The 27,634-nt window shown below is 32.1% G+C and overlaps 2 protein-coding genes across 2 annotated transcripts; one reads left to right on the forward strand and one right to left on the reverse strand.

The window, feature by feature from the left end:
• Positions 1-1,217: 1,217 nt before the first annotated feature.
• On the reverse strand, positions 1,218-9,880 carry LOC134692162 (protein mago nashi homolog 2). Its single transcript, XM_063552608.1, has 5 exons — positions 9,748-9,880; positions 4,074-4,132; positions 3,499-3,609; positions 2,695-2,777; positions 1,218-1,630 (listed from the first exon to the last, which is right to left on the reverse strand). Exons 1-5 carry the CDS (start codon positions 9,839-9,841, stop codon positions 1,531-1,533), a joined length of 447 nt encoding a protein of 148 aa, XP_063408678.1. The 5' UTR covers positions 9,842-9,880; the 3' UTR covers positions 1,218-1,530.
• A 208-nt stretch (positions 9,881-10,088) lies between these two features.
• On the forward strand, positions 10,089-21,964 carry LOC134692205 (WD repeat domain-containing protein 83-like). The gene is made up of 7 exons (XM_063552658.1): positions 10,089-10,217; positions 13,467-13,691; positions 14,091-14,203; positions 17,237-17,369; positions 18,085-18,193; positions 18,850-18,964; positions 19,569-21,964. Exons 1-7 carry the CDS (start codon positions 10,139-10,141, stop codon positions 19,710-19,712), a joined length of 918 nt encoding a protein of 305 aa, XP_063408728.1. The 5' UTR covers positions 10,089-10,138; the 3' UTR covers positions 19,713-21,964.
• The last annotated feature ends 5,670 nt before the right edge of the window (positions 21,965-27,634 follow it).

Below are 27,634 nucleotides of genomic sequence, written 5' to 3' on the forward strand. Positions count from 1 at the left end.
ACAGCATAATCATTTTCAATCAGGAAAGCATAGTTTTCATCTTTATTTTGTTTTTATTCAGATATTTTCGTTTTTATCATTTTGAATTTGAATTTTTTTTTAAAATGCTGTTCTTGTGCAGAATTATTTTTGTTCACATTAATCAAGACAATTTTTTTGATATCTTTAAACAGAGTGAACTTGCTTTTGCCAAAGTCTTTCCATATTTATGGAATGTAATATTTAATTTCTTACTGAAGATTTATATATCTAATTTGAGAACCACATTTGTAGATTTGCTTGCATTGTCAGTGCATGGACATTTGAGTAATATTATTTTCACACAGAGGAACTTGGTCTATCTCTGCAGTATGTCTGATATTTTGAGACAAGAATATATTTATCAAAATTTCATTTACATCCACCAAATACCAAATATAACTGCCGAAAATAAACATTTCACATGATGATGATTAAACTAAAGATTGATAAACAACAGACACCAAGTAATGGAAATAGACATTGCCAGTATTTAGTGAGGTTTTTAACATGAACATTTTGCTCATGATCAAAATGAGCATACACATATGCAGATGCTAATATGTTTCTTTTTTCATAATTCTCCTGGCCATGGCGGGCCTCAATGGCTGAGTATTCTTGTGGGAGTTTCTTACTGCATTGAACACCCATTGGTGGCCTTCAATTGTTGTCTGTTCTATGGTCGGGTTGTCGTCTCTTTCACTCATTCCCCATTTTCCGTTCTCAATTATTAAGTAGTTAAACAACTGAATCACTAGCCTCTGAACACTGTGTTTGTGAGTTTAATCCCACAGATGGCAGGTGACCTGAACTACAATCTTTAATGACTAGGATTGTTAGTTTTCAAACTGAAGGTACTGGATCTCTCTGGCTTCCACAACCAATAAAAACTGACAGCTAAAAAATAGCACACTAACATTCAAAGTGGTGTTTAACACCAATAAATCAATCCAGGCCATGATGGAGTTTCCCCAAAACCACTAGTCAAAATGAATTGATGTCAAAATGATTATCCTTTACAATGGCAATGCAATATTGAAATACCATAGATAAACATGTAGTTCTCATTGGAAATCATATCACATCTTATAATCATTATTATATTTAAAAGAAATGAATTTACTTTAATCAGGTGTTGTTTGAAAGGATGTTCAAGAGTAAATGGTATTCTGTAATAACATATAATATAGCTGTTAAGCTAAGTTTTACAAGATATTTATTTATAAAATGTTTTATTACATACAACATAAAAACAAACAGATGAATCTTTGATGAGTTTACTGTCATTATGAAACTGATGAATTCTGATAATGTTTGAGTATGTTTGTTACCTCATCATAACAACTCTGTTAAAAGAATTGCTTTTCTAAAATTTAAAAGTTCACAATGGATATTTGTATTTGTCTTTTTTCTGTATGTGCACATGATTAAAATCTTTTTACATGTCTTATTCATCTCTCCTGGATCAATTTTCATATTGTCATCATTTAGATCACTACACATCGTCCATGTTTAGATTGGTTTGATTTTGAAATGGAGACCAATCAGTGAGAAGACTAAACATTTAAGATCTTGAACTAAGTAGTAGAATGTCCTCAGGCCTTCTGGATCTCTAAAAAATAATTATTGACATTTTTAAATTAAAAATATAGACAAGACAAGACCTGCTCCCTCCTCCCCCTATTATTTTTTGTCATGAATTGATTATAAATTCTGTTTAATTCCTGTATGAGATTTAATTAGCATTACATTTCAAAAGATATACTTCTTTGGTGTACACCAAAATGTTTTCTATTATTCTATGCCTTTCCTTCAATCAAATGTAAGGTAAATATTGGAACTAGTTCAATGAATTTGCCTGTCCTAAGTCAGGAGCCTTTAGTTCAGTGGTTTTCATTGGTTCGTGTCTGTCATATTTGATTTTCGTGAATTGTTTTGTTTTTAGACTGTTTGTTTTCTCAATTGAATTGTTTCATATTTTTTTATGTCAGGGGCTTTTAAAGCCGACCATATGGTATGGGTTTTCTCATTGTTGAAGGCCATAGTTGCCTTTAATTGCTTACACAGTTGTCTTGTTCGAGTGTTTGATACCTCTCATCTCCTCATTTTTATAAAGAATGAACTACTGATCAGTTTTCCATCAAATTGTAGCAGTATTTAAGTATTATCAAATTTGAACAATATGCAGAGTTTACTTTACATACTACAAAATTGCAAATTCATTATAACTTGTTGAAAAATAGTATGGCGTTCATTATCACTGAACTAGTATATATTTGTTTAGGGGCCAGCTGAAGGATGCCTCACGGTGCTGGAATTTCTTGCTTCATTGAAGACCTGTTGGTGACCTTCTGCTGTTGTTTTTTTATTTGGTCGGGTTGTTGTCTCTTTGACACATTCCCGGGTTAATAAATTTGTATGCAGACTTTGGCATAACCATGAAATAATTTTCCACAAACATTCAAGTTTTCCATGATCCATGAAAATAAATGATTCCAGTGTAGGTGGAATTAATGACATTTTCTTCTATTTACATTTGACAATGTTAAAGTGGAATGTTTTAAAGCAATAATTTTGTGCTGACCAATCATGTATTGTCTTTCTTACTTTAGGACCAATGAGGCATCAAATTCAAATCACAGAACTTTATTTTGTAATATTTTATATCCTACTTACTTGCTTTGGTTGACATCAACTAATGATCCAATCTTTGATGTTGTAAATGATATATGTTCATCACCAATTACTATCTCTAATTCCTATAAAATATACATCTTAGGTTGTAATATAGGTGGTTTCAAGCATATAAGTGAAATTATATAAATTTAACTGTAAATTAACAAATTAAAATAAAAGATTTATGTGTCTGAGGACATAAATGCCCTCGCTCAAGACTGGTAATTTACTAATATTTAAGTTCAAAAGAGGCAAATATAACTCTAGAGCAGTAAATGACTCACTGCACAAATTTGAACACTGTATACAGTACTGAGAAGGTAGCATTGTGTATGAGTTAGCATAAAATTTTGTTAAGGAAATCTTTGGTAAGAGTGAAGAAATGCCTAAAAATGCAAACTTCCAAGTTATAAAGAGGCATAAGTCCATAACCATGACAATGTTAATTATATATAATTGACTTACTACTCAAATTCAAACTCTGACTACAAGTGTTGGTTCTTAACATTGTGTAGGATTTTAAATAACAATAATTTACAATAGGACCTCCATTGTTATAAGGTACATGTAGGATACTACAAGGTTTTTTTAAGTTTATTTTGATTTTCCTTTATATAGAAAATGAACATATATATCAACCTTAAAAATCCATTGATAACTTAGTACACAGTGCAAAGAGCCTATCAGGGTTAATTTGTGATTCAATAGGTTTTCTTGTAGTTCAAGGCTTATATGTGAACTGTTGTGAATTATTTCTGTGTTTGTTTTTTTCTGATACAAAACATTGTGACATTAATGACTTACCTGTCTCCCTACTCTGTCTGGTGGTGGCCATAACACATCATCTTCCTGCATAAGTTCAGCATCTTCAATTATTCTTTTTAATTCTTCCATCACAGATTTGTGTACATAGGACTGAAATTATACAACATTACATATTTTTACATCCCAAGTTTCTGAGACGGAATTTATCACAATTTACAAATGTATTTTAGGAATTGTCTTTGGATGTAAAGCATATCAAGTATGTGAAAGTTCATAATTAGATAATTACACTACAGGTACATGTATATATCTTCAGGCATTCATGAGATAATCTCAGGAAACTCTTAAATTGAACTTCAAAGTCAACTCACCTTATTTTTCTAAAATAGGAACCACATGTAGCCACTCTGATGAAAGTGTGAGAACATATTGGAAAGATGAAGGGACAGACAAACAAAGTATCAGATGAATATCCAATCAAAGTAATATACTAGTAATCAAACATTAATTATATATAATAATAAGAAGCATATCTAACTGTATGGTAAATACAGTGTGTTTAACTTAAAGATGAACAAAACAAAATTTGAGTTTCCATTTAAAAGCTTTCTTACCTCTTTCCTGATCATTGTGTCATTCTTGTAGTTGGAATTATTGGCATACCTTAGTTTACCTAAAATAGTAAAATTGGTCAATAATTAATGTCTACATGTACATACATTGTATAAGGCACAAAATGTGCACCATAATTCAATTACCTTGTTTTGTAACCCCCATTGACATAACGGCTACATTGGTTACCCATATCTACATAAGTACCCGGCCACGTCCACTTGTATCTATGTCCATCTAATGAGAAAAGCCTTTTTCAACCGATTTTTATAGTTCGTTCTTATGTTGTACTGTTATACCACTGTCTAAGGTTAGGGGGAGGGTTGGGATCCTGCTAACATGTTTAACACACAACATTATTTATGTTAGTGCCTGTTCCTAGTCTGGAGCCTATAATTCAGTAGTTGTCGTTTGTTTATGTGTTACATATTTTTTTTCCATTTTTTATATAAATAAGGCAGTTAGTTTTCTTGTTTTAATTGTTTAACATTGTCTTATTAGGGCCTTTTATAGCCGACTATGCAGTATGGGCTTTGCTCATTGTGTAAGACCATACTGTGACCTATAGTTGTTAATGTCTGTGTCATTTTGGTCTCTTGTGAACAGTTGTCTCATTGGCATCATACCACATCTTCTTTTTTATATATGTAGGACTTTAAAGTGCAATGGTACTCTAAAATGTGATGGTCACCCTAAAGTGCGATGGTCCAGGCTAAAGTATGATGGTGTCTCACGCTAAAGTGAGATTGTTGTGTGTTTGCTAAAGTACGATGGTATATCATGTTAAAGTGCAATGGACCAATAGGGAAACGCTAAAGAACATTCAAAGTATAAAAAGTCCTATTGCAAAATCTAGTATTATAAGGTATACCATATGTGCATGATACATGTACAAATGTAGGTATTATAATTTGCCAGTTGTCTTAAGTGAATGATTCTAAAGGGCCAACCACATAATTATTGCTAAAGATGTAATTTATGCGTCACAAAATACTATATTTTAAACAATTCGGGCGTATTAAATATTGTGATATTTAGTGTAGCTTGCCTCTCACACATTGTAGTCTATCACTTATATGGGAACACCTTCCCTTAAAATTGTCCTTGTAAATTAAGATACAAAATTTGATTATTGTTGGAGTATGTAACATTTATTTGTTTAAATGCTTTAATTCAAATGAGAGAGAAAGGGAATGTTCTTTCAGCATCCGAAAAGAATCAACATAGTTGTGACTGCTGACGAAGCACGGTTAGGTCTGACATTAAGTCATGGACATTTAATTTTAAAGGTGTAAATCAAATATTCTTAATTTGTCTCCAAGCGCGTTTGTTATTACTTTGTATAAACGACTGTTAAAGTCATAATCAAACAACGTTTCTTAAGTCTTAACTTTCCCGGACTACCACACTTTAACTATGGAAGCATCGTTCTATAGTGTAGACCATCACACTTTAGCGTGACTTTCGTACTTTAGTGTCCCCATCACACTTTAGAGTCCTACATACATGTATGAATGTATGTTTGTAAGTTCAATCTATGGCTGGTCACAAAATAAAACATATTAAACCTATATCTGTGCCAATGAATTGTTTTTTTCAATATCAGATTATCCTAAAGCATAAAGCTTAGAAAGTCAATACATGGTTGACTAGCACCATGCGGTACCGATCGTTCCAGCCCGAAACCGATCCGGCCCCAAGTCACTCCGGCCCAAAGTCATTCCAATCCAAGTCGATCCGGCCCACGTCAATCCAGCCCCATTATAAAATATGAATTAACTATATTCACTATATGGAGGATTTTTTTTTAAATTTGAACAGTATAAACGGAACTTGCAAAAAGTGTTGATGATGGATGACAACATGCAGGCGAGTGAGGTATTGGAGTACCAGTTAAAGAACTTTTTTAAATTGATACGAAAATGAGTGTAATTGTGTCTGTTTGTATAGCATATGTATAGCTTCAACATATTTTAAAATGTGAAGATATTTTCCATGGCGATTTTTATTTTATTTACTTCTCACACAGAGAAGCTAAAATTTAACTCATTATAATGTCTTGTTTAACCATATCATTAGTCTATAATTGGTTTGTTTATTCAACAATTGTCTGATGATTGTGAACTGAGGTTAATGCCACTTGTAATCACTTAATTTAATCATGGAAGTATTATATTGACAGGAACTACAACAATTAATTAGCATTTATTTATAAACCGGGTAGCCCTGTAGAAAAGATATGGCAACTGTCTAATTAGCACGCTGTTGTTAATTTTTTTTGTGACTATCTGCGATGCCGCGGTCATAAATTGACCAGAGATACTACAGTGTTTTCCATTCGGCATTTAAGCCGGGTGTGCCGACCACCTTTCCATTTTAGGAGGTGGTCGGCTTTTTTTTTCAAATTCCGGATTTTTTTTCGGTTCCGCACCGTAAAAATTTCAATACTAATCGCGCCTCGCAGTTTGTTTCCATTGACAAAAATGGCGGATCGTCAATTTCAATGTTTTCTTGTATTAATCGGGGGAATGGAAAGGCAGATGACGATGGTGATAAGGAAAATTCTAAGCCATATAAGTCAACTAAAACGGATAGTTGAATTGAAATTGTTGAAATTAAAAACAAAGTATCAAAACAACAGAAAAGGCACACAGGCAATCACGAAGATAAACAGGTTGGGAACAATCCCAAAATGAGGGATATCCCTTAAATGAGGGATTGTCCATCAGACAAGGGGTCATATTACTGTTGAAGAAAAAAAAAGAAAAACTTAGAAAAAGGGGGAGGAATCGTTTTATTTGGTACAACTTTTCTAAAAGAGTGTCCATAATGATAAAAAGGCCAGAAACAAATATGGGTCAAATAATTTGTCCTCATTTGTTTCTCTTTAAATGTACCCTACATAAAAGGGATGGTCATTACATGGAGAGGTTACCTCTCATCTGTTTCTCTTTAAATGTACCCCTCATAAAAGGGATAGTCATTACATTGAGAGATTACCCCTCATTTGAGGGGTGGTGATAAATATGAAGTCCCTATGAACAGGACTTTAAATGGATAATCATCACAGAAAGATATTACTGTTCTCTGTGCCAAAAATACAGCCCTAAAGCGAGGAACAGGACAGAAACTTGGTTGGATAGGCCATGCATTAGCAGACTTCGTAGGAGGAGGGAGTCCTGCAAAAGCCATTATGATCTGCTATCCGAGATGCACAAAACTAATTTGTCAAATCATTTAATGAAAGGCTAGCAGTGATAGCAGACGAATGGTTCAATTCCATTAAATGCGAATACAATACTTATTCTTCTATTTGTGACCCCAACCCACAGTAAAACTGAAAAAATATAAACCCGGTTGAAAATGTTAAAAAAAAATCACCCGGTTGCAAGTGTTTTTTTCAAAACACCCACCTTACCTTAGTGAAAAAAGGAGAACACTGGATACTTCTTATCAATCACATGGTTTTAATAAAAAAAAAATACAATAAAAAAGTTAGGGTCAGGGCTAAAAAAACAGGGTCGGTAGGGTAACCAGAAACTTTGAAAAAAAAATTCTCGGCCAAAATATTAAAATTGTGAAGTGTAGAGTAAAATGTATAGTTAAGTTACTGGATAATCCTGGAAAGTAGAAATTTCCAGTTTACAATACGAAAAATTAATCAAGCAAGTACCAATCAACAAAATACAGCAGAAGAAAACAGAGATCGAACTACGTTATGTAGCTAATTATGTATTTACATTTCTGTCCCCTAAAAATATGATACTGGTAAATATTATTGAACAGTCGCACAAGAATTTGTATAATATCACTATACAAATCCTTGAGTCGCACTACTAAAAAATTCAACACATAGGGGTTCAGCTGAACATTCGTATATATACAAACCAATGATCTTACCCTGGATTTAGAGCGAAGCTTAGTAATTCTTACATTTATCTCTTTGAACTTTTGATTTTATCAGAACGATCATTTACAATCGTCTTAGATATGCAGGAAATGTGTGCCACTCTGACAGTGGAGTAAACTGTAGTTATTATATAATCACCACTTATAAATTACATATAGTCCAATTTCTACCGAAAAATAAATTAATAAAAATAGGGTATTTATTCAATAAATTTGGTACAAATTTCCATCGTCAATGTGTTTTTCTGTAGAATAAATGATGACTCGCATTAATCCATCATTCACTCAGTCGGCACACATATGCAGATGGAAGGTAACAGAATCTGTCGAGGTTTGCCGATTGCTGTTTCCTAAGACTTTATCACAACTTTTAACTCGAATAATTCAGCGCCCTCTATCCACTACTTTTCTCGAGGATGGAGTGATCGAAGTGATCGTAATATAACGACTGGATTATTCGGGTTACACAACTTTCGATTTCTTCGTTTATTTCCGTAATCCCGAAAGCAACCAAGAATGACAATATTGTAGGGCACCACACGCTGGTATGTAAATAATGTGTCATGTTTCAAGCTAATTAACATGTCGTTAAATTTCCTGCTGCATCGCAGATGAAACGTTTGACTTCGGGTCGTAATAGTTCCTGTCAATATAATACTTCCATGATTCAATCAAATCCTGATTAATTAAAGTTACTTAAGCAACAAGGTCTTTATAGTTTGATCTTTTGTTTGGCGTGTATAATTATAAGTAATTGTATTTTTATTCAGGTAACATCAGAGACATCTATAACACTGTTTATTTTTTGTAATATCGAATATAGTCAATATATTTTTTCCTTAAAGTTGACAATATTTTGAAAAGTTGTGTGTAGACTGAGACTGCTATAACACATATATGCATTTCTGAAAATAAAATTGCAAAACTACATTTGTTACAACATACTTATATATAATCTACACTTTGAAGAAGAGTCTAATAAAAATTGTAACTCTTGGTTAGCTTGATCAATAATCTTGAAAACTTGTAATAAACTGAACATGATCAACCTAGTTGTTTTTTACTCATCTAGAGAAAAATATTTTTCAAATGCCTTTTTTGTAATTTTTTTAACCATACACCTTTTACATTATAATTAATCCATAAATAAACATTTATGACTTTCAATCAATATATGTCTTTTTTTTTAATTCCTTATGAATATATTTTTCATTGGGGCCGGATCGACTTTACTTATGGGCCGGATCGACATGGGCTGGATCGACTTGGGCCGGATCGACATGGGGCCGGATCGACCCAAAAGCGCACCATGCAGTAATGATTATTTCTCAAGGATGTGTGCTACAGACAAACTTTTAATCTGTAATGAAGGTTTAACATTACTGTAACTATACTTTTATTACAGGGCCAAAGTGGTAAATGGTCGAATCGACCAAGGCCGAAACGTCTTGTTTACTTATGAGAAAGGGAAGTAACTCTTGCTAAATAATTGTATCTATTCAAATATAGTGAAATAGTTATTTTATGAATGTTTTTCCTCTATCACAGGTTTCACCTGCCTCAAATTCGACTCTATTTTGCACGTAAAGATTAAGTCATTATTTTATTAAATGCTGATTGTAAACCTCTTTAAATTTTCTGTAACCCACGCTTTCGCTTTTAGCTTTACATCGCCAAAAGTGGTAGTGATTTTTTTTCCAAACCCAGATGCAATACGACTAGTAAGAATCATAGTTTGATTATTTACTGGTCAAAATATAACTTTACCATCAGGCCGAAACTCAAATTCTAAGAATTCATGCCCAAATTTTCCTTTATGTCCAACATAATACCGCAAATAAAAATCAGTGGATGTCGCCATTTTTTCAAGATGAAACTAAATAAGAAATTGTAACGGACAGCTTCGGAACCGAGTTACGGCTATATTCTTTTGGGGGAAATATTCCTTTTTTCAGCAATTTTTTGTTCCAATTTATTTTTCTTGTTATCTTGAAATATTTCTATTTTTTAATAAACAATAAAATTATAATTGCATATTCTAATATAATCAAACCATTCGAAAATTGATAGTCATTCCGGATGAGTTTCTAAACTTAGACTCAGTAAAATCTGGTTCCCTAACACGAAGTTAACCAGTCGCTGTAAATTTGCACTGAAAATGAGAAATGATATTCCATCTACTTTAACGCGTACAATTGTGTGTAAACAGGGTGCAGTGCGTGCTGTTAGATTTAATGGTAACGAGACCCTTTTGAAAACCTTATATTTTGATGTTCAGTATATAATCTTTGTATAAGCCTCCTTCCAGAATCCGGGTCCGTTCGCACCCTCTCATGTTCGCCCCCTTTCAGGGAAAACGGTAGTATTTATTCTGCCATAGGCGACAATACTAACATTTTCTAAATTTACCAGTTTTTATAATAAAAACTTTGGATAAAACAGTTATGTGTGGTGTTTGTACTTTATTACTGTATTCTAAAAATTGAAGCCAAATAGTATCATGACCAATTTCCAACGGAGCTGGTTTATGTTATCCATGCCCACCGTCATTTTGCACCAAATTTATGAAATTTTGGAAGCCTTTTCAAATAATTCTCTAGAAAATATTTCAATAGGTTTTAAAATTTATATTGTAAATATACAAACTGCAGTTATTCATAGATAAATAAAAAATATATTGTACCCTTACATCCAATCACAGCCCTCATAAGTTGACTTCCTTCACCTGTCTTGGGTACACAAAAGGCCAACCTAATGCTGGGAAAATGTAATACTACCGTTTTCCCTTCACTTTCGCACCCCACATGTTCGCACCCAATTTTAATTGGTTTTGTGTTTAATTACTTTGTAATCAAGTTTTGGCAAGTAGTATTCTTAAAAGTATAATTGATTGATTGCATTGTCTCAAAATAAAGCGAGACAGCATTTTTTATGTGTTGAATAAATCTTAATCATGTTTTTGAGAGTGTATTGTTAAAAAAAAAATATTCCTTTCTAATTAAAGTGGGATTCTGCCAACATTTTATTTTGTGTTGAATAACACTTAATCATGTTTTGTTTAATGTATTGCCTTTGTTTCATTGGCTTGTTTCAAAATGAAGTGAGATTCTGACTACGTTTTTCTTTGTGCGTTTATATAATAGTGTATTGCTATATTTTATTATTTCATTGTTTCAGATCAAAGGGACCAAGCTGTTAAAAACAATTATCTTAAGTGTTTTTCATTTAAAATATTTAATCATTTACTCATACCAAGCTATAAATACATTCAGTATTTACATCAAAGCAATTAAAAACAACAATCATGATTTTCCAATTATTCAACTGGAATTTGAATTAAAATTGGGCGCGAACGTGTAGATCGCGAACGGACCTTGGGTGCAAACGTGCGAGGTGCGAACGTGTAGGGTGGGAAAGTATATTGGGCGCGAACGGACCTGATACCCTCCTTCCACCCCTCCTTTCTATGAAGCACCACCAAAGAGGACATTTTGGTCTTTTAACCAGAAAGTAATCCTCCTAAAAGCATGGATAATTACACTGCATTAAAATATAGAATCATATGATATGCTTAACATAAATAATGATATAAGGCATGTACAGTGGAGTCCCCAGTGTCTGCGCGGCTGGTGATATCGTGCAATACCTGATTTTGTCATATTGGGAATTATGTTAATTAATACAAATAGAATCATTCTAGTAATTGTTTTAGTATTTGGAAGGGACAGAAAATATTAAGATTGATAAGTTCAAAATTAACTTTAATATGAGGCAGGTATTACCTGTGAAAGGGGGCGAATATATAAAAAAGATGTGGTATGATCGCCAATGAGACAACTATCCACAAAAGACCAAAATGACACGAACATTTTAAAACAACTATAGGTCACCGTACGGCCTTCAACAATGAGCAAAGCCCATACCCCATAGTCAGCTTTAAAAGGCCACGATAAGACAATGGAAAACAATTCAAATGAGAAAACTAACGGCCTTATTTATGTAAAAAATGAACGAAAAACAAATATGTAACACATTAACAAACGACAATTACTGAATTACAGGCTCCTGACTTGTGATAGGCACATATAAATAATGTGGCAGGGTTAAACATGTTAGCTGGATCCCAACCCTCCCCCTAACCTGGGACAGGGGTATAACAGTACAACATAAGAACGAACTATAAAATTCAGTTGAAAAAGGAAGTCTGTATTAGTATTTTTTTAAATTAAAACCTGTTGATAAAAGAAACGGAAATACCGTAACGTTTCTGATATTGGTTGTGACGTTATTTAAGTAATGACGTCATATTCAATGTAAACAAAGAAATGCTGTTATCCAGATAAAGTTTTTTTCATATCAAACAATTATTAAAAATGATTGGGTGTTGAATTCCTTCCTATATTTGTTGATATGTTAATAAATATACATTTTATTCAAAGTCTCATGCAAACAAGACCGGAAACGGAAGAAGACGGGAAACAGAAGTAAACCTGAAAAAAAAAGTTAAAGATTTTGAGTTCATTAGTAGAATGAAAAAATTCGGGAAATTTTCCTGATTTTTTTTTTTTTAATTATTGATTTATCTACCATTATTGGGGACAAATATTGGGGACTTTGTCCCCATCTAACTACAATCCAATGATTAACCATATTTAGTCAATCTCCTTTACATCATCAGATAAAGATTGAATCTGAATCTGATTGAAATAAATTTTGCTCTGCATCCTTGGCAGTTTGAAAAAGACTCTGCATGATTCAAATTCAACTATATTTTGTACTATAACAAGTTTAACATATAATCATTTTTTAAAAGACATGCGCAAAATCACCAAAAACTTTTTAAACAGGGGTTTCCCAAATTTGGACACACATTTAATACACAAAATCCACAGGGTGAAACCTTACCAACAGAGCATTTTATGAAATAAAAGTATGAACTGAATTGTTTCACAAAATATTATCCAATTATTGGTTTTATCATTTTAAGAAAGTGAATTCATAAGTCTTAGGTGCACAGATACTCCAGACTGCACTGTCACCTTGGACTGTGGTGTAACTGTACAACATATAAACAAACCATACAAAACGGCGGCAGGGGATTAATACATGCTTACAACAAAAAAGACACGAGTTCATATCTCAGAGTACTCACAGTTACTGACAGCTTGTGCAAAGCCAAATGGCAATAACAACTAATAAAGAAAAATCATGTTTCTTAGACTAAAGTGTTAATCAGTACACATTTAATATCCAATGGATTTAGTGTACAGACATCATTAACATTCAGAGAAAATCATGACCTTGTGTAACATCAAAATACAGGTATTGACAGATTGAAGAAATACAAATTAGATATACATGTAACATAGAGTTATTCCTCTTTGTACTGATTGTCTCTCCTCCCTTACATGTTTGGTCTTCATACATAATTTTCTTATAATTAATAATTATCAGTGAATCAATATAGTTTGCTTTGCTATTTGTAGGAGATGGTAACTACTGTATAACCTGTGGAAGTGACAAATCTGTCAAATTATGGAATCCACATAGGGAGGTATTATTGAAGACATACAGTGGACATGGGTATGAAGTTCTAGATGCTCAGGCATCATGCGATAACAGTCAGATATGTTCCTGTGGAATGGATAAATCAGTCGTTGTATTTGATGTTGCCACTGGTAATGCTGTGAGGAAATATAGAGGACATGCAGGTAAGGTTTAACAGTAAAATACAGTTCTGTGGAATTGATAAATATGTTGTATAGCATATTACCTGTTGATAATTATGAGGACATCCTTTGAACATGCAGCATACTAATGGGTTCTTATTTTAACTGGTTTCTTCATATATATGTTATTGATTCTTTTAAAAAAAATCTATAGACAATTAATTATACTTTTTTATTTAGAATCAATTTATATTTTTATTTGGCCCATCAAACAAGTAACTAGAAGAAGTTGCTTCTCTGTCTGACAGATTTCTTATAAATATAATACCAGAAATGTAAGCAAATTTGGTTGTTTAATTAAGGCATTAGGAGGAGGTGCTATGAAAAAAAACGCAATTTAATAGTTATTACATACTAAACAACAATTGTTTTTTCTTGTAGGAACAGTGAATTGTGTAAAGTTTAATGAAGAATCAACACTGGTATTGTCTGGTTCTGTAGATGGAACTATCAGGACATGGGATTGTAGAACTCGTAAAATGGATCCCATTCAGGTAAAGGATTGATGGAAATTTTGTATAATTTGTAACATTAAAATTAAATGATAGAGGTTGATAAATAAATGTAGCATCCCTACAAGTCACATGTTTATGAAACTGTAAGGTAATAGGATTGTAAACAAAAGAGATAAACAATACAGGTAAAGTATTCTCTGATTTTGTGATACCATGTTACTGTAGAGGTCATTATATTTCTCTTGTATGAACCATACAGGTAAAGTATTCTCTGATTTTGTGATGCCATGGTACTGTAGAGGTCATTAGATTAATCTTGAATATAGGTAAAGTATTCTCTAATTTTGTGATGCCATGGTACTGTAGAGGTCATTAGATTAATCTTGTATGAACCATACAGGTAAAGTATTCTCTGATTTTGTGATGCCATGGTACTGTAGAGGTCATTAGATTTATCTTGTATGAACCATACAGGTAAAGTATTCTCTGATTTTGTGATGCCATGGTACTGTAGAGGTCATTAGATTAATCTTGTATGAACAATACAGGTAAAGTATTCTCTAATTTTGTGATGCCATGGTACTGTAGAGGTCATTAGATTAATCTTGTATGAACCATACAGGTAAAGTATTCTCTGATTTTGTGATGCCATGGTACTGTAGAAGTCATTAGATTAATCTTGTATGAACCATACAGGTAAAGTATTCTCTGATTTTGTGATGCCATTGTACTGTAGAGGTCATTAGATTAATCTTGTATGAACAATACAGGTAAAGTATCCTCTGATTTTGTGATACCATAGTACTGTAGAGGTCATTAGATTAATCTTGTATGAACCATACAGGTGAAGTATTCTCTGATTTTGTGATACCATAGTACTGTAGAGGTCATTAGATTAATCTTGTATGAACCATACAGGTGAAGTATTCTCTGATTTTGTGATACCATAGTACTGTAGAGGTCATTAGATTAATCTTGTATGAACCATACAGGTAAAATATTCTCTGATTTTGTGATACCATAGTACTGTAGAGGTCATTAGATTAATCTTGTATGAACCATACAGGTGAAGTATTCTCTGATTTTGTGATACCATAGTACTGTAGAGGTCATTAGATTTATCTTGTATGAACCATACAGGTAAAGTATCCTCTGATTTTGTGATGCCATGTTACTGTTGAGGTCATTAGATTTATCTTGTATGAACCATACAGGTAAAGTATTCTCTGATTTTGTGATGCCATGTTACTGTTGAGGTCATTAGATTTATCTTGTATGAACCATACAGGTAAAGTATTCTCTGATTTTGTGATGCCATGGTACTGGAGAGGTCATTAGATTTATCTTGTATGAACCATACAGGTGAAGTATTCTCTGATTTTGTGATGCCATGGTACTGTAGAGGTCATTAGATTTATCTTGTATGAACCATACAGGTAAAGTATTCTCTGATTTTGTGATGCCATGGTACTGTAGAGGTCATTAGATTAATCTTGAATATAGGTAAAGTATTCTCTAATTTTGTGATGCCATGGTACTGTAGAGGTCATTAGATTAATCTTGTATGAACCATACAGGTAAAGTATTCTCTGATTTTGTGATGCCATGGTACTGTAGAGGTCATTAGATTTATCTTGTATGAACCATACAGGTAAAGTATTCTCTGATTTTGTGATGCCATGGTACTGTAGAGGTCATTAGATTAATCTTGTATGAACAATACAGGTAAAGTATTCTCTAATTTTGTGATGCCATGGTACTGTAGAGGTCATTAGATTAATCTTGTATGAACCATACAGGTAAAGTATTCTCTGATTTTGTGATGCCATGGTACTGTAGAAGTCATTAGATTAATCTTGTATGAACCATACAGGTAAAGTATTCTCTGATTTTGTGATGCCATTGTACTGTAGAGGTCATTAGATTAATCTTGTATGAACAATACAGGTAAAGTATCCTCTGATTTTGTGATACCATAGTACTGTAGAGGTCATTAGATTAATCTTGTATGAACCATACAGGTGAAGTATTCTCTGATTTTGTGATACCATAGTACTGTAGAGGTCATTAGATTAATCTTGTATGAACCATACAGGTGAAGTATTCTCTGATTTTGTGATACCATAGTACTGTAGAGGTCATTAGATTAATCTTGTATGAACCATACAGGTAAAGTATTCTCTGATTTTGTGTTACCATAGTACTGTAGAGGTCATTAGATTAATCTTGTATGAACCATACAGGTGAAGTATTCTCTGATTTTGTGATACCATAGTACTGTAGAGGTCATTAGATTTATCTTGTATGAACCATACAGGTAAAGTATCCTCTGATTTTGTGATGCCATGTTACTGTTGAGGTCATTAGATTTATCTTGTATGAACCATACAGGTAAAGTATTCTCTGATTTTGTGATACCATAGTACTGTAGAGGTCATTAGATTAATCTTGTATGAACCATACAGGTAAAGTATTCTCTGATTTTGTGATGCCATGTTACTGTTGAGGTCATTAGATTTATCTTGTATGAACCATACAGGTAAAGTATTCTCTGATTTTGTGATGCCATGGTACTGGAGAGGTCATTAGATTTATCTTGTATGAACCATACAGGTGAAGTATTCTCTGATTTTGTGATGCCATGGTACTGTAGAGGTCATTAGATTTATCTTGTATGAACCATACAGGTAAAGTATTCTCTGATTTTGTGATGCCATGTTACTGTTGAGGTCATTAGATTTATCTTGTATGAACCATACAGGTAAAGTATTCTCTGATTTTGTGATGCCATGGTACTGTAGAGGTCATTAGATTAATCTTGTATGAACTGAGGATATAATATAAAAAAGAAGATGTGGTATGATTGACAATGAGATAACTCTCCACAAGAGACCTGGTCACTAAATGACACAGACATTAACAACTATAGGTCACTGTACAGCCTTAAACAATGAGCAAAGCCCATACAGTTTGATCTGGTATCTGGTTCTGTTAATTGGACTGTTGAGAATCAGACAGGTTATTTTTTTGTATGTTACCTTCAAGTTTATATATATATATATATATATTTAGATTCTTGATGAGGCTACAGACAGTGTGACATCTTTACAAGTATCAGATTATGAAATTTTATCAGGATCAGCTGATGGCTGTATCAGAAGATATGACTTACGCAATGGTAAAATGTTTGTAGATTTTATTGGAAGTAAGTACCATAAGACTCATTCAATAGTAATGACTTGATTAACTACATATCCAGATGCCGATATTAAAAATGTATCAAACATTGTTAAAGACAAAAGCATATTCTGTGATAAGATAATGTGATAATAAAGTTTTTCAACAATATAAATGTAAGAAGATGTGTTATGATTGCCAATGAGACAACTTTATATCAGAGAACAAATGACATAAAAGTAAGCAACTATAGTTAAACAGACAACCTTCAACAATGAGCAAAACCCATACTGCATAACAAGCTTTAAAAAGCCCAGAAATTTCAAATTTTATTAAAATTCAAACAAATAAACTTACAGCCTGACTAATATATAAAACAATAAAAAAAAGTATTACAAAAAAAAAATCAAACTCACATTCATTTTATAGTCAAATCAGCATTGCAGTAGAAAGTAAAATCAAGTTTCAAGTTTTTATTAAATCAGGAAAATCAATACAAGTATTATGATGTCTTCCCCCACATTAACATGATATTAAAATTACAAAAATACTGACCTTTCAGGAAAATTCAGTTGTAAAGTCCCTAATCAAATAGAAAAATCAAATAACAAAACACATCAAACAAATGGACAATAACTCATATTTCTGACTTGGTACAGGCATTTTCAAATGTAGCACTAGTAGTATACATGTATGAAGATGTATGAAAAGTCTTTTCACTGTTAGCCTCTTTTCATTTTCAGAATCTGTGTCATCCACATCGTTTACCAGAGATGGTCAGTGTGTGTTGACAAGTACTATGGATGATTCTATTAAACTGATGGATAAAGATACGGGAGAAATGTTAAATGAGTATGTATTGTTCCTCATGTGTTTGGCTGCAGTTGTCTGTGTTGTGTTAGCTAGAATCTCTCAGCTGTGTATATATCAAATTAACACCATGTTTGCCTCAAATATATGTGTCTAGCACATTAAAGTCAAACACTCAATAAAAACTTGATAAAAGCAAGCATGTTCTTGCGACTACAAGAAATTAAGATAGACACAGCTGTTTGTTAAATAAATCTACAAAACTTTTGAATACACAAAATATTCACTGATTTCTGCTCTGAAAGCTAGACGATGGTTGTGTTTAGCAGAGAGCTTAAAATCTTTTTTTCCCTGGTGGACCTTGAAGAAAACTGCTAGTCCAAAATAACAAAATTTTGTGGGTCCTTTGCGAATTTTGGTGGTCAAATCCTTCGGACCACCACTTTTTGATAACTTTGGTGTTTATTGTTTAATGTTTCATGGACTATTTCTATCACAGTTAAGTAAAAAATATTGAAAAGGATTTGAGCTCAGGGCGGTAATTTGATGGTCAGACCAATCTGAAATGGAGAAAGAAACGAAATGAAAGTTGTGTATGCTTAATTTGGAATTCATTCTAATTAAAGAGACACATAGTTTTCTTTGGTTTTTTATACTTCTAAATTTAATTTTAACATACTCATATTATTTTATTTTAGGTTCAAAGGTCACCAGAATCATGACTATAAAATTGACAACTGTTTGAATCGTGAGGACACCTGTGTTGTATCTGGTTCAGAGGATGGATATGTATATTTCTGGGATTTAGTAGAGGTGATTATTATTTGTGTGGAAAATAGGTCATTCTATGATTCAGGGCTTATTTATTTTCCCTCCTTAAGAGGAAATAAGAAAAACTAGGACACCATAAGAAAAATTAAGATCTTTTTTCGTTTTTTTTGTACTTTATTTTTTTTTTTCATCATCATCAGAGGTTTATTTCGTAAGGTGGGAGAAGCTATGGGCCCTTGATCTCCCCTTTTGTTGAAAAAATTTGGTTGGTTATTTAGGAATCACTGAAGCATGACTGGAGTGGGTCCCAGTTTGCCCCTACCTAAGACAGTTTCTGGATCAGCCACTGATCAATAACTGATTGGAATGAATGTAAGGTCTGTATAGAAATTTTCCAAAGAAAATTTTGATCTGAATATTGATAATTATATAAAAATAAAAAGATATATTATGATTGCAAATGAGACAACTCTCAACCAAAAAATGTATGCAGTTAAGTTCAAAGAAGTAAAAAAAAATAACTGAGCTCAGCCTTCAATTCTTTTCATTTCTATTCATTTTAATCATGTTTAAACAGTTTGAAACTCAATATCAAATTTTAGTTTATACATGTATGAGAATAATTGAAAATAATTCTTTTTATTAGGCAAAAGTGATTCATAAGATGCAACATGAGGGTCATAAAGTGGTACATTCCTTGACATTCCATCCAACAGAGACATGTCTAGTGACTGCAGCGGCTGATAAAATATATGTGTGGCGATCAAGTCCAGCCAGTGAAGATGGATGATTGGACACAATGCTGATGATAAAAAAAATGTGTAGTGATCAAGTTAGGCCAGTAACCATTAATCAATGGACATGCTGATGATGACAAACACTTCTTGTTATCTAGTCGTCTTACTGACTATTTTAACAAGTCAAGTGATTTGTCAACCAATGTTGAAAATGAGAGACTTTCAAAACTGTTTGTCCATCGATTGTAATCTACAGAACAATACATATTAAAGAGGATAACAGCTAACTGTTTAAATGAGATCACAGAACATCATTTAAATGTAAAAGAACACAAGCTATTATAGAGTTATTACATTTATATATGATTCAGATTAAAATGATTTATAACTAACATGTAAAGTGTTAGTTAATCAAAGATATATATGTATGATAATTGTATCATGTTAATTATCTATGGGATGTTCCATTTAAACACACAGGGAATACCACCCACTAGCCAAAATCTTGCATAGCAACAGAGACATAACTGATAGCAGCAGCAACATAAAGCACTATAAATGGATATTCCATTTTCAAAGTAATTTCTTTCCCTGTGACCATAGTATGTTCTAATTTTGAACTAAATTACAGATATAATTTTTGTCCTTGAATTATGTTTTGGTGCAGTGATCCTATCCTTCTTTTTAAAATCTGTTTCCATGTGAATACTTATCTTTTTTACCTACTGTGAAAGTACTTTTATTCGTTGGGTACCAATTTTCGTGGTTTTCATGGATGACTTTATCCACGAATTTAAGTGTCCAACGAAATAAAACAACCATTGTCCAAATTAAGACATGGAGAGATCCCCGTCGGTAGGTTTGACTACTTTTATGATGTAGAAAATATTTTGAATAACGCCAAATCTGAGAATATTTTAATAGCAGTCACAGAACTACAACTGCATGCAGGATTATACCCATTTAATCTCTAATAACCTGAACTGTGATCTTTTAATTCTCATAAAAATATTTTTGATCGCTGAAAGTCAGATTTCCGGTATTGATATGCTAGTATGATAAAGTGTTCATTTTATATCCTCAATTATGGTACATATGGGATCGAAATAATAATTCAATGTTGGGGTTAATTTTGATAAGAATTATTTGACAATTCAAGATACGTTGATGGCATTGTTTATGTAACTGTTTTCTTTAGGTGACAAGTTTATGGCCTTATTAAGACCTTTGATCTTTATCATGGGTTAATTAGTGTTATAACTACCATTTACACGGGTCAATGTTTACTTTGCAATTTCCTTTAATCCAGACTATTTGTAACCTTCGTTTCTAAAGGCTTTAATTTTTCAATTATTATATTTTTTTTAGAAAACTAAAATCCACGAATTTAAAAACCCACGAATATGTAAATAAAGCTCAAACCACGAAAATTGATACCCACGAATTAAAGTACTTTCACAGTATCTGACAATATTTCATACACAATAATGCTTACAAATTTTGTCTAAATAATTTAACAACATGGGTAGTTGTTAATTTTCTAATTTATTACTTGGTATAAATATTATGTTTGGAATTTCCCTGTATAAAAAAACAAAGATTAAACAGTTCGTCTATTATTGTTAAAATATTTTGTTATGTGTATAGATGTTGACAATTTGTTCATTTGAAAAATAAATGGGAGATAACTCTGTCTGACTTATGCATTGCATGAATAATCTCCCTTATAATGAATCTTTGAATGTAAAAATGAGATGAATTTCATTCATTCAGAGAGTATATTAAAATCACCTTCAGTCAATGGAAAGAAAGTTAAAAGAAACGCTGTGTAAAGTTTGAAATACATAGTATCTTGGCCTTTATATCTGAATAGACAATATGGGTTTTGTGCAGTGTTTAAGGCCATTTATTGACCACTAGTAAAATGACTTTTATGCCATTTGGTCTCTGGTGGAGAGCTGTCTCATTGGCAAACATACCACATCTTCTTTTCTTTTTTTCTTTTTTTTTTATAAGCATGAATGAGACAGTTGGTTCTATTTGTAATACCTGTATCTTTCAGAGCTTACTATATGGTAAGTTTTTTCTCATTATTTAAGGATTTGCAATGACCTGTAGTTAATCATATCATGGTCTTTTGGTCTCTGGTTGATATTGCAGTCTAGTTGTTTAATCATATCACATTTCCTAATTTTATATTATTATTTTTTTAAATATTTATACTAAACGTGAGCTACATTGATTATATATATATATTTTTCTGTCAAAGAAAGTTTGAAACATTTTCTACTATTTGTTTGTTTTGAAATATAACTGAAGAATAACATTTAAAAAAATTATAAACACAATTTTCAAATAACCAGAGATTTATTTTCTGTTTAAACTGACATGATAGTAAAGATTTATCTTCCATATATTTAGTTAGTAGTAGATATCATAATTCTTTTCAGATTGAAAAAAAGAAGAAAATAATTTTATACTCAGTAGATTATTTTATCCGATGATGATAAAAATAAAAACACAATAAGAGATGTTTGAATTAAGATATTTTTACTGCTCCCAAGTGATTGGTATTGCCAAAGCTTCAAAACTTAGCTTCTGAAAATTATAAACAGAGCTTCTGTAACTTGTCAGATCAAATTAATGGTGACTGGAAATTCAGATATTTTTGCCATATTTTTATAATTGTGAAAAATGTGACGGGGTTATTATCACAATAATTTAAACTTGCATTTTGAAATTTTTTAATTGAAATAAACAGGTAATCTCAATATTGCAAAAACTAAAATAGCCTTTTTTTAGTCTAAAATGAAAAAATTGTAACAAATAAATGCATGCAAGATTCATGGATGATGGTTATTACTTTTAACAGGTTTTCTGCAAACTTACAATTGCCCAAATCACAAAATATGTCAAAAAATCTTCATTTAAATTAAAAAAAAAACAAAAAAACTCTTTACTGGTCATCCTGAGATGACAATGTCTCATGGTCATCTATTGGTTTTGTATCACATGGTAGATCTTGTATAACTGATAATTTTGATGTTTACAGTTTCTACCAATCAACTATCATTTTGAGATAATAGATGACAACACAAAAGCCAAAATCTTGCATAGCACCAGAGACATAACTGATAGCAGCAGCAACATAAAGCATTATTATAAACCCAGTAAATAGTCTTAATTCAGTATGGGTCATATTCATGAAAAGGGTATGGGATTGTTGTCATGACATAATGAACATATCAGATATCATCTGTGAAAATGATATTCCATAAAGGTCAACCGTCCATAAAATTTACAGAGGGATGTTTTCAACTTCACCAATTCCAACTCTTGGCTTGATAGCTTATTTGTGAGCAGCAACCCTCTACCAATGAAATCATGATAGGAAATACAAGCCCAATCAATTGGGTGATATATACTCCGTATGCAGGCTCTTCTGCAATGTTGCTACATAGAAATGGAAAATTCACAATTTTGAAAATGAAATCATCCCTTTTGTTGTAAAGTTTTGTTTTCAACCGACCCTCATTGTCAATTTCTAGATGTACAGTAAAGTTAAGAGACAGACTTAACTGTATCTGTTGTATTCTTTATATGTAGTTCAATGGGATAGATGGGTTCAACAGTCACCAAATTTTGAATTGTTTAGTGAGAGAACATTATCTTTATAGCGGAAAGTAAAGTTAAAGGATACTGCTAACTTCTATGCATTCTTCATAAGAAGTTCATGAATGAAATCAGCCTCATAAGAGTAAATTAACAAGTCGGCAAGATGAGGGGCACAACTAGTTCCCATGGAAATGCCGATAGTTTGTTGAAAAACAAGTCTTCTAAACGTAACAAGTATGTTGTCAATCAAGAATCAAGCATCGTGATTATGTCAGTTTTAGAGAGTCTTTGTTTGGATGTGCTGAAGACCCATCAATTCATTTATCAAGCAGTTTATGTAATGCGATTTACACACAAAAAACGATGATTTTTGGGGCTTTATCTGCGTGGACAACCGTATAATTGCCATGGAGTTTGGACAAGTGTTTTGCAACATTTGGGCCTTTAAATATTGATGTAGCATTGGTATTGATATACCCATTCAGTTTCTTAATTCTGATTTGTAACATCGACCTCACAGCCTTAATCCATTTGGAAAGAGTATTTACGTCTTCTTTTAAGCCCATTGCCTGGCATAATCGTTGACTGAATCCATCAGTATTTTGAAGTTGTGTTTCCAATTGATGAATTTAAGTTCACAATTTTTCGGACCTTTGGATGACACATTTTGCAGGGAATTGTTATTGGCAATGTTGAGGTCACCTGTAATAACGTGGCTAGCTGGATTATATGTGGATTGGGAACTAGCACATATGTTGTTTACCAATTGGAAACTATATGCAGTTTTTGAAGGAACAAATACTCTTAGCATAAATATGTAATCATAATTATCCTGTAAATAGATTGAGCTCTTTGTAATATATCTATTTATTGCAGTACATAGGTACCTATTAATGAACTTTGGATAGTTTTGATTTTGTGATAAGTGAAAGTGAAGGACCATGCATGATTCAGTATTTTTCTTTGTGAAACATGTGAATACTGTTTCATAGACTTTGAAATTAGTTTTTAAACCATTTAAAAAAAAACGTTTTGTTGTATATCTTTTTATGTTATTTTTTTAAGCATGTACTTTTCAATCATAATAAAATCTTGACAGATATTACATTTCAACTGGTTAGATTTAATTTGATTACCCAAACTTTACTTGTAATCATTGTCACCAATAATGTTTGGTCCATTTTTGTTCAGTCTATTGTGGCTCTGACGGAGTTACCGAAACCACAAATTAAATCTGGCAGTAAAATGAAGGTCACAAATAATACATGTATTATGTACTGACACGTTAATGATGATTTCTTCCCTTTCTATTTTCAATAAAACTCAAACTTGAAAAAATAGGAAAGTAATACATCATTATCTGTTTTATATCAGATATCATACTAAATGGTAGTCTTTAGAATTACTTATTAATTTCTCACGGTCTTTTGCTCCCTTTTACAGGTTGTAAATTATTTGTCACTCTTTTGTTAATATTTTCTTTAATACTTGGTTTTTAAAATATGACAGCAGCCTCATTTTTGAGTGTCTAGTTCATCAGTATTAAAAATTGTAGCGTTTATGTAGAATTTGAATTTTTGGATAAAGGATATTGGTATGTTTTGATTGTAGGATGGAGAAAAATCCAGAACCCATGAAACAAAACAATATTTTTAAAAAAATCAGTGACAACAAATATCTAAATTTTTCACTTACATTAATTTTCCAGGTTTTTGTCTTTTTTGGGAACTGAGAGCATTAAATATAATACGTTTAAATAATTTAAGAGTGTCTATCTTATATGGTTTTCTGGTGACCATGGCATGCTGATTTTCATTTGATAGTCATTCTACGCTTTATCCATACTGAGAATCTATATTAGATATAAGCAAGTACTTGTAATACAATTTACAGTTCAAATGTTATAATTATTTTGAAATATGTACATAATATATACGCACATACACTCAGTCACATTTGTAAATGCAAAAAAAGATCTCGTTCTTTTTACTTCTGGTTTACACCAACTCTAATGTATCTCATGGCTACTAATTTTCACACTTTCATCCCTTCTTATGTAGCGACTTTTGCCAGTGCTTCGGTGGATCCCAACACATACGTTCTCTCGGGCAGGAACTGTACACCCCATACACTGATATCTTTAACACTAAATATCTTAAACCAAACTAATACAATTACTACTATTCAAACCGCATAGTACTTGATATTCTCTTTCTAAAATGTTGCTGATTAAGGTAGCACAACAGTCAGAATTCTCTAACTCCAATCAACAGTCTTTAAAGATTAATTTCTCCAGAACTGCTCAATGGATTTTTAAAATCTTTAACTCATTTTAAAGCTTAAATATAACTCTTTCTTAATCTATATATAAATCTATTTTTGGTTTGATTAATCTCAAAATATAGCTCATTAATTGCCAAAAAAAGTGGTCTTCCAACTTGGATGAAAATGCCACATTCATGTGACATTAAAGAAAAACACAGAGGTCTGAACGATGTGTGCCAAATGATTTCCAATAAACAATGATATTTTCAGGATATAACACAGCAATATGCCAATGAATCCAACTAGCTACTGCTTCAATTATTCTCCGGAACGTTGATACTGCAATACATCATCCACATAGCATTAATTTGGACAAATAAAGACCTACATTTTGGATTGAAAACGCAGTCTTTTTCTCTTCATTAGGTTGCATTGGTATTATCCATAGAAATCCTTCATATACTCTCATGTAATCCTTGGTGTCGGATACGCATCTCTGATGGTTTATTCGTTTAATTTCCGGTAATCAACACAAAGCCGTCATAATGAGTCTTTTTTATTTAGTCACTTTATCATTAATACAATGGGTGACATTTCTACAAACCACCTTATCAACATTTCGTTCATTCATGCGCATGCTCTTTTCTGGCAAATCACTCGCGATTGCTCCATGGAGAGTCTTTGAACAAGTACGTCTTTTTGGAAATTTAGGTCCTCAATGCTCTTCAACTTTGTACTTGTTTGGCTTTACAACTATTTTGATCTGAGCGTCATTGATGAGTCTTATGTAGACGAAAAATGCGCGTCTGTCGTATTAAATTATAATCCTAGTACCTTTGATAACTCCTTATAAACTTTTTTAAAAAATCCAACCATTCAATTTAGCATTTCTTTACAGTAAATCTGACAAAATGTCTTTCCCTGTATCACTAAATATTCACGCACAATGCATCTGATTCTGAAATGGCGAATTGGAGAACTTTTTAATTTTGTATTCTTCTCTATGATAAATGATCAATTTTGGCATCAGTATCATAGCTAATAAAATTGCTTTAAGCGGCCAATGAAATCGAGATATGAATGTGTGAAAGCAAACCTCATAAAAACTAAAAAGGTCCATACAAAAATAACTATTTTCGAATATTACCAAATGGACTTAGGAGTACTCGAGTACTACCTGCTAAATATTGTTCAATCTATACCTGGCGAAGTTGATTTGATTATCAGGAGAACCGTCGGACCATCGACACGTGGTTTCAACCACTCGTCTACTGACGGGCAACGGCCTTCAGCAAAGAACAAAACTCAAATCGTATAGTTATTTATACAAAGCCCCGAAAACCATGAACAAAAACATGTATATCGGACTGTTGATATCAACAGATTCTTGACACATACATAATGTAACCATGACATGTTAAGCCGGAAGAGAACACAAACGACCTAGCTGTTTAAACAAAAACAATTGACGGACAGCAACCAAATAGAACCATTGGATAACAGACAAAAATTAAGAAATTATCAAGGCATATTATATCTGTTAAAAGATTTCTACAAGAGTTCAGCCAATTATTATACGCAAAAATAATTTATTTTGTACATGTTTATATGCCGATTTCAAATGAAATTTACTAATATACTTACGAAAAGAATCATCATCGCTCCCCAAAATGAAATATGAATATATAAAGGAACGAAAAATCGCTAATTTTGAGTTGAGTTTTCCGTGTCGACAGAAATGTTCAAATGAAGAAAATGACAATTATTGCTGCTAATATATTTGAAGTAAGTTCCTTGAAATAAATTCACTCAGTGTACATGTTACAGTAAATTTGTATAATCAGTGATTATGTAGAATCCCTGAAATTATGTATAATCACTAGAAAAAAAACGTCAGAACTGGAATGAAGAAATAGTTTTATTTATAAAGAAAATTAATGAAAGTCATATTAAAATAGCATTACTGATATATAAACATATATAAATTGTAAAATGTTAAGCACAAAACATCAAAATGATAACCCTATTGTTTTAAATGGTAGGCACAATATATTCAAATGTTTAACACAATGTATTAAAATGATTTGCTAAACAT

This window comes from Mytilus trossulus, chromosome 1 (genome assembly GCF_036588685.1).
Source record: "Mytilus trossulus isolate FHL-02 chromosome 1, PNRI_Mtr1.1.1.hap1, whole genome shotgun sequence".
Classification (NCBI taxonomy): Eukaryota; Metazoa; Mollusca; class Bivalvia; order Mytilida; family Mytilidae; genus Mytilus; species Mytilus trossulus.

Bases quoted from the DNA above. Each gene is read 5' to 3' on its own strand.
- LOC134692162 (XM_063552608.1), bottom strand. From the start codon at position 9,841: ATGGCGACATCCACTGATTTTTATTTGCGGTATTATGTTGGACATAAA. The intron at 4,133-9,747 runs GTAAAGTTATAT...TTACTATTTTAG, and splicing joins ATTTGAGTTTCGGCCTGATG to GTAAACTAAGGTATGCCAAT. The intron at 1,631-2,694 runs GTAAGTAGGATA...ATTATTTTTTAG, and splicing joins GTTGATGTCAACCAAAGCAA to AGATCCAGAAGGCCTGAGGA.
- LOC134692205 (XM_063552658.1), top strand. From the start codon at position 10,139: ATGAGAAATGATATTCCATCTACTTTAACGCGTACAATTGTGTGTAAA. The intron at 18,194-18,849 runs GTATGTATTGTT...ATTTTATTTTAG, and splicing joins ACGGGAGAAATGTTAAATGA to GTTCAAAGGTCACCAGAATC. The intron at 18,965-19,568 runs GTGATTATTATT...TCTTTTTATTAG, and splicing joins ATTTCTGGGATTTAGTAGAG to GCAAAAGTGATTCATAAGAT.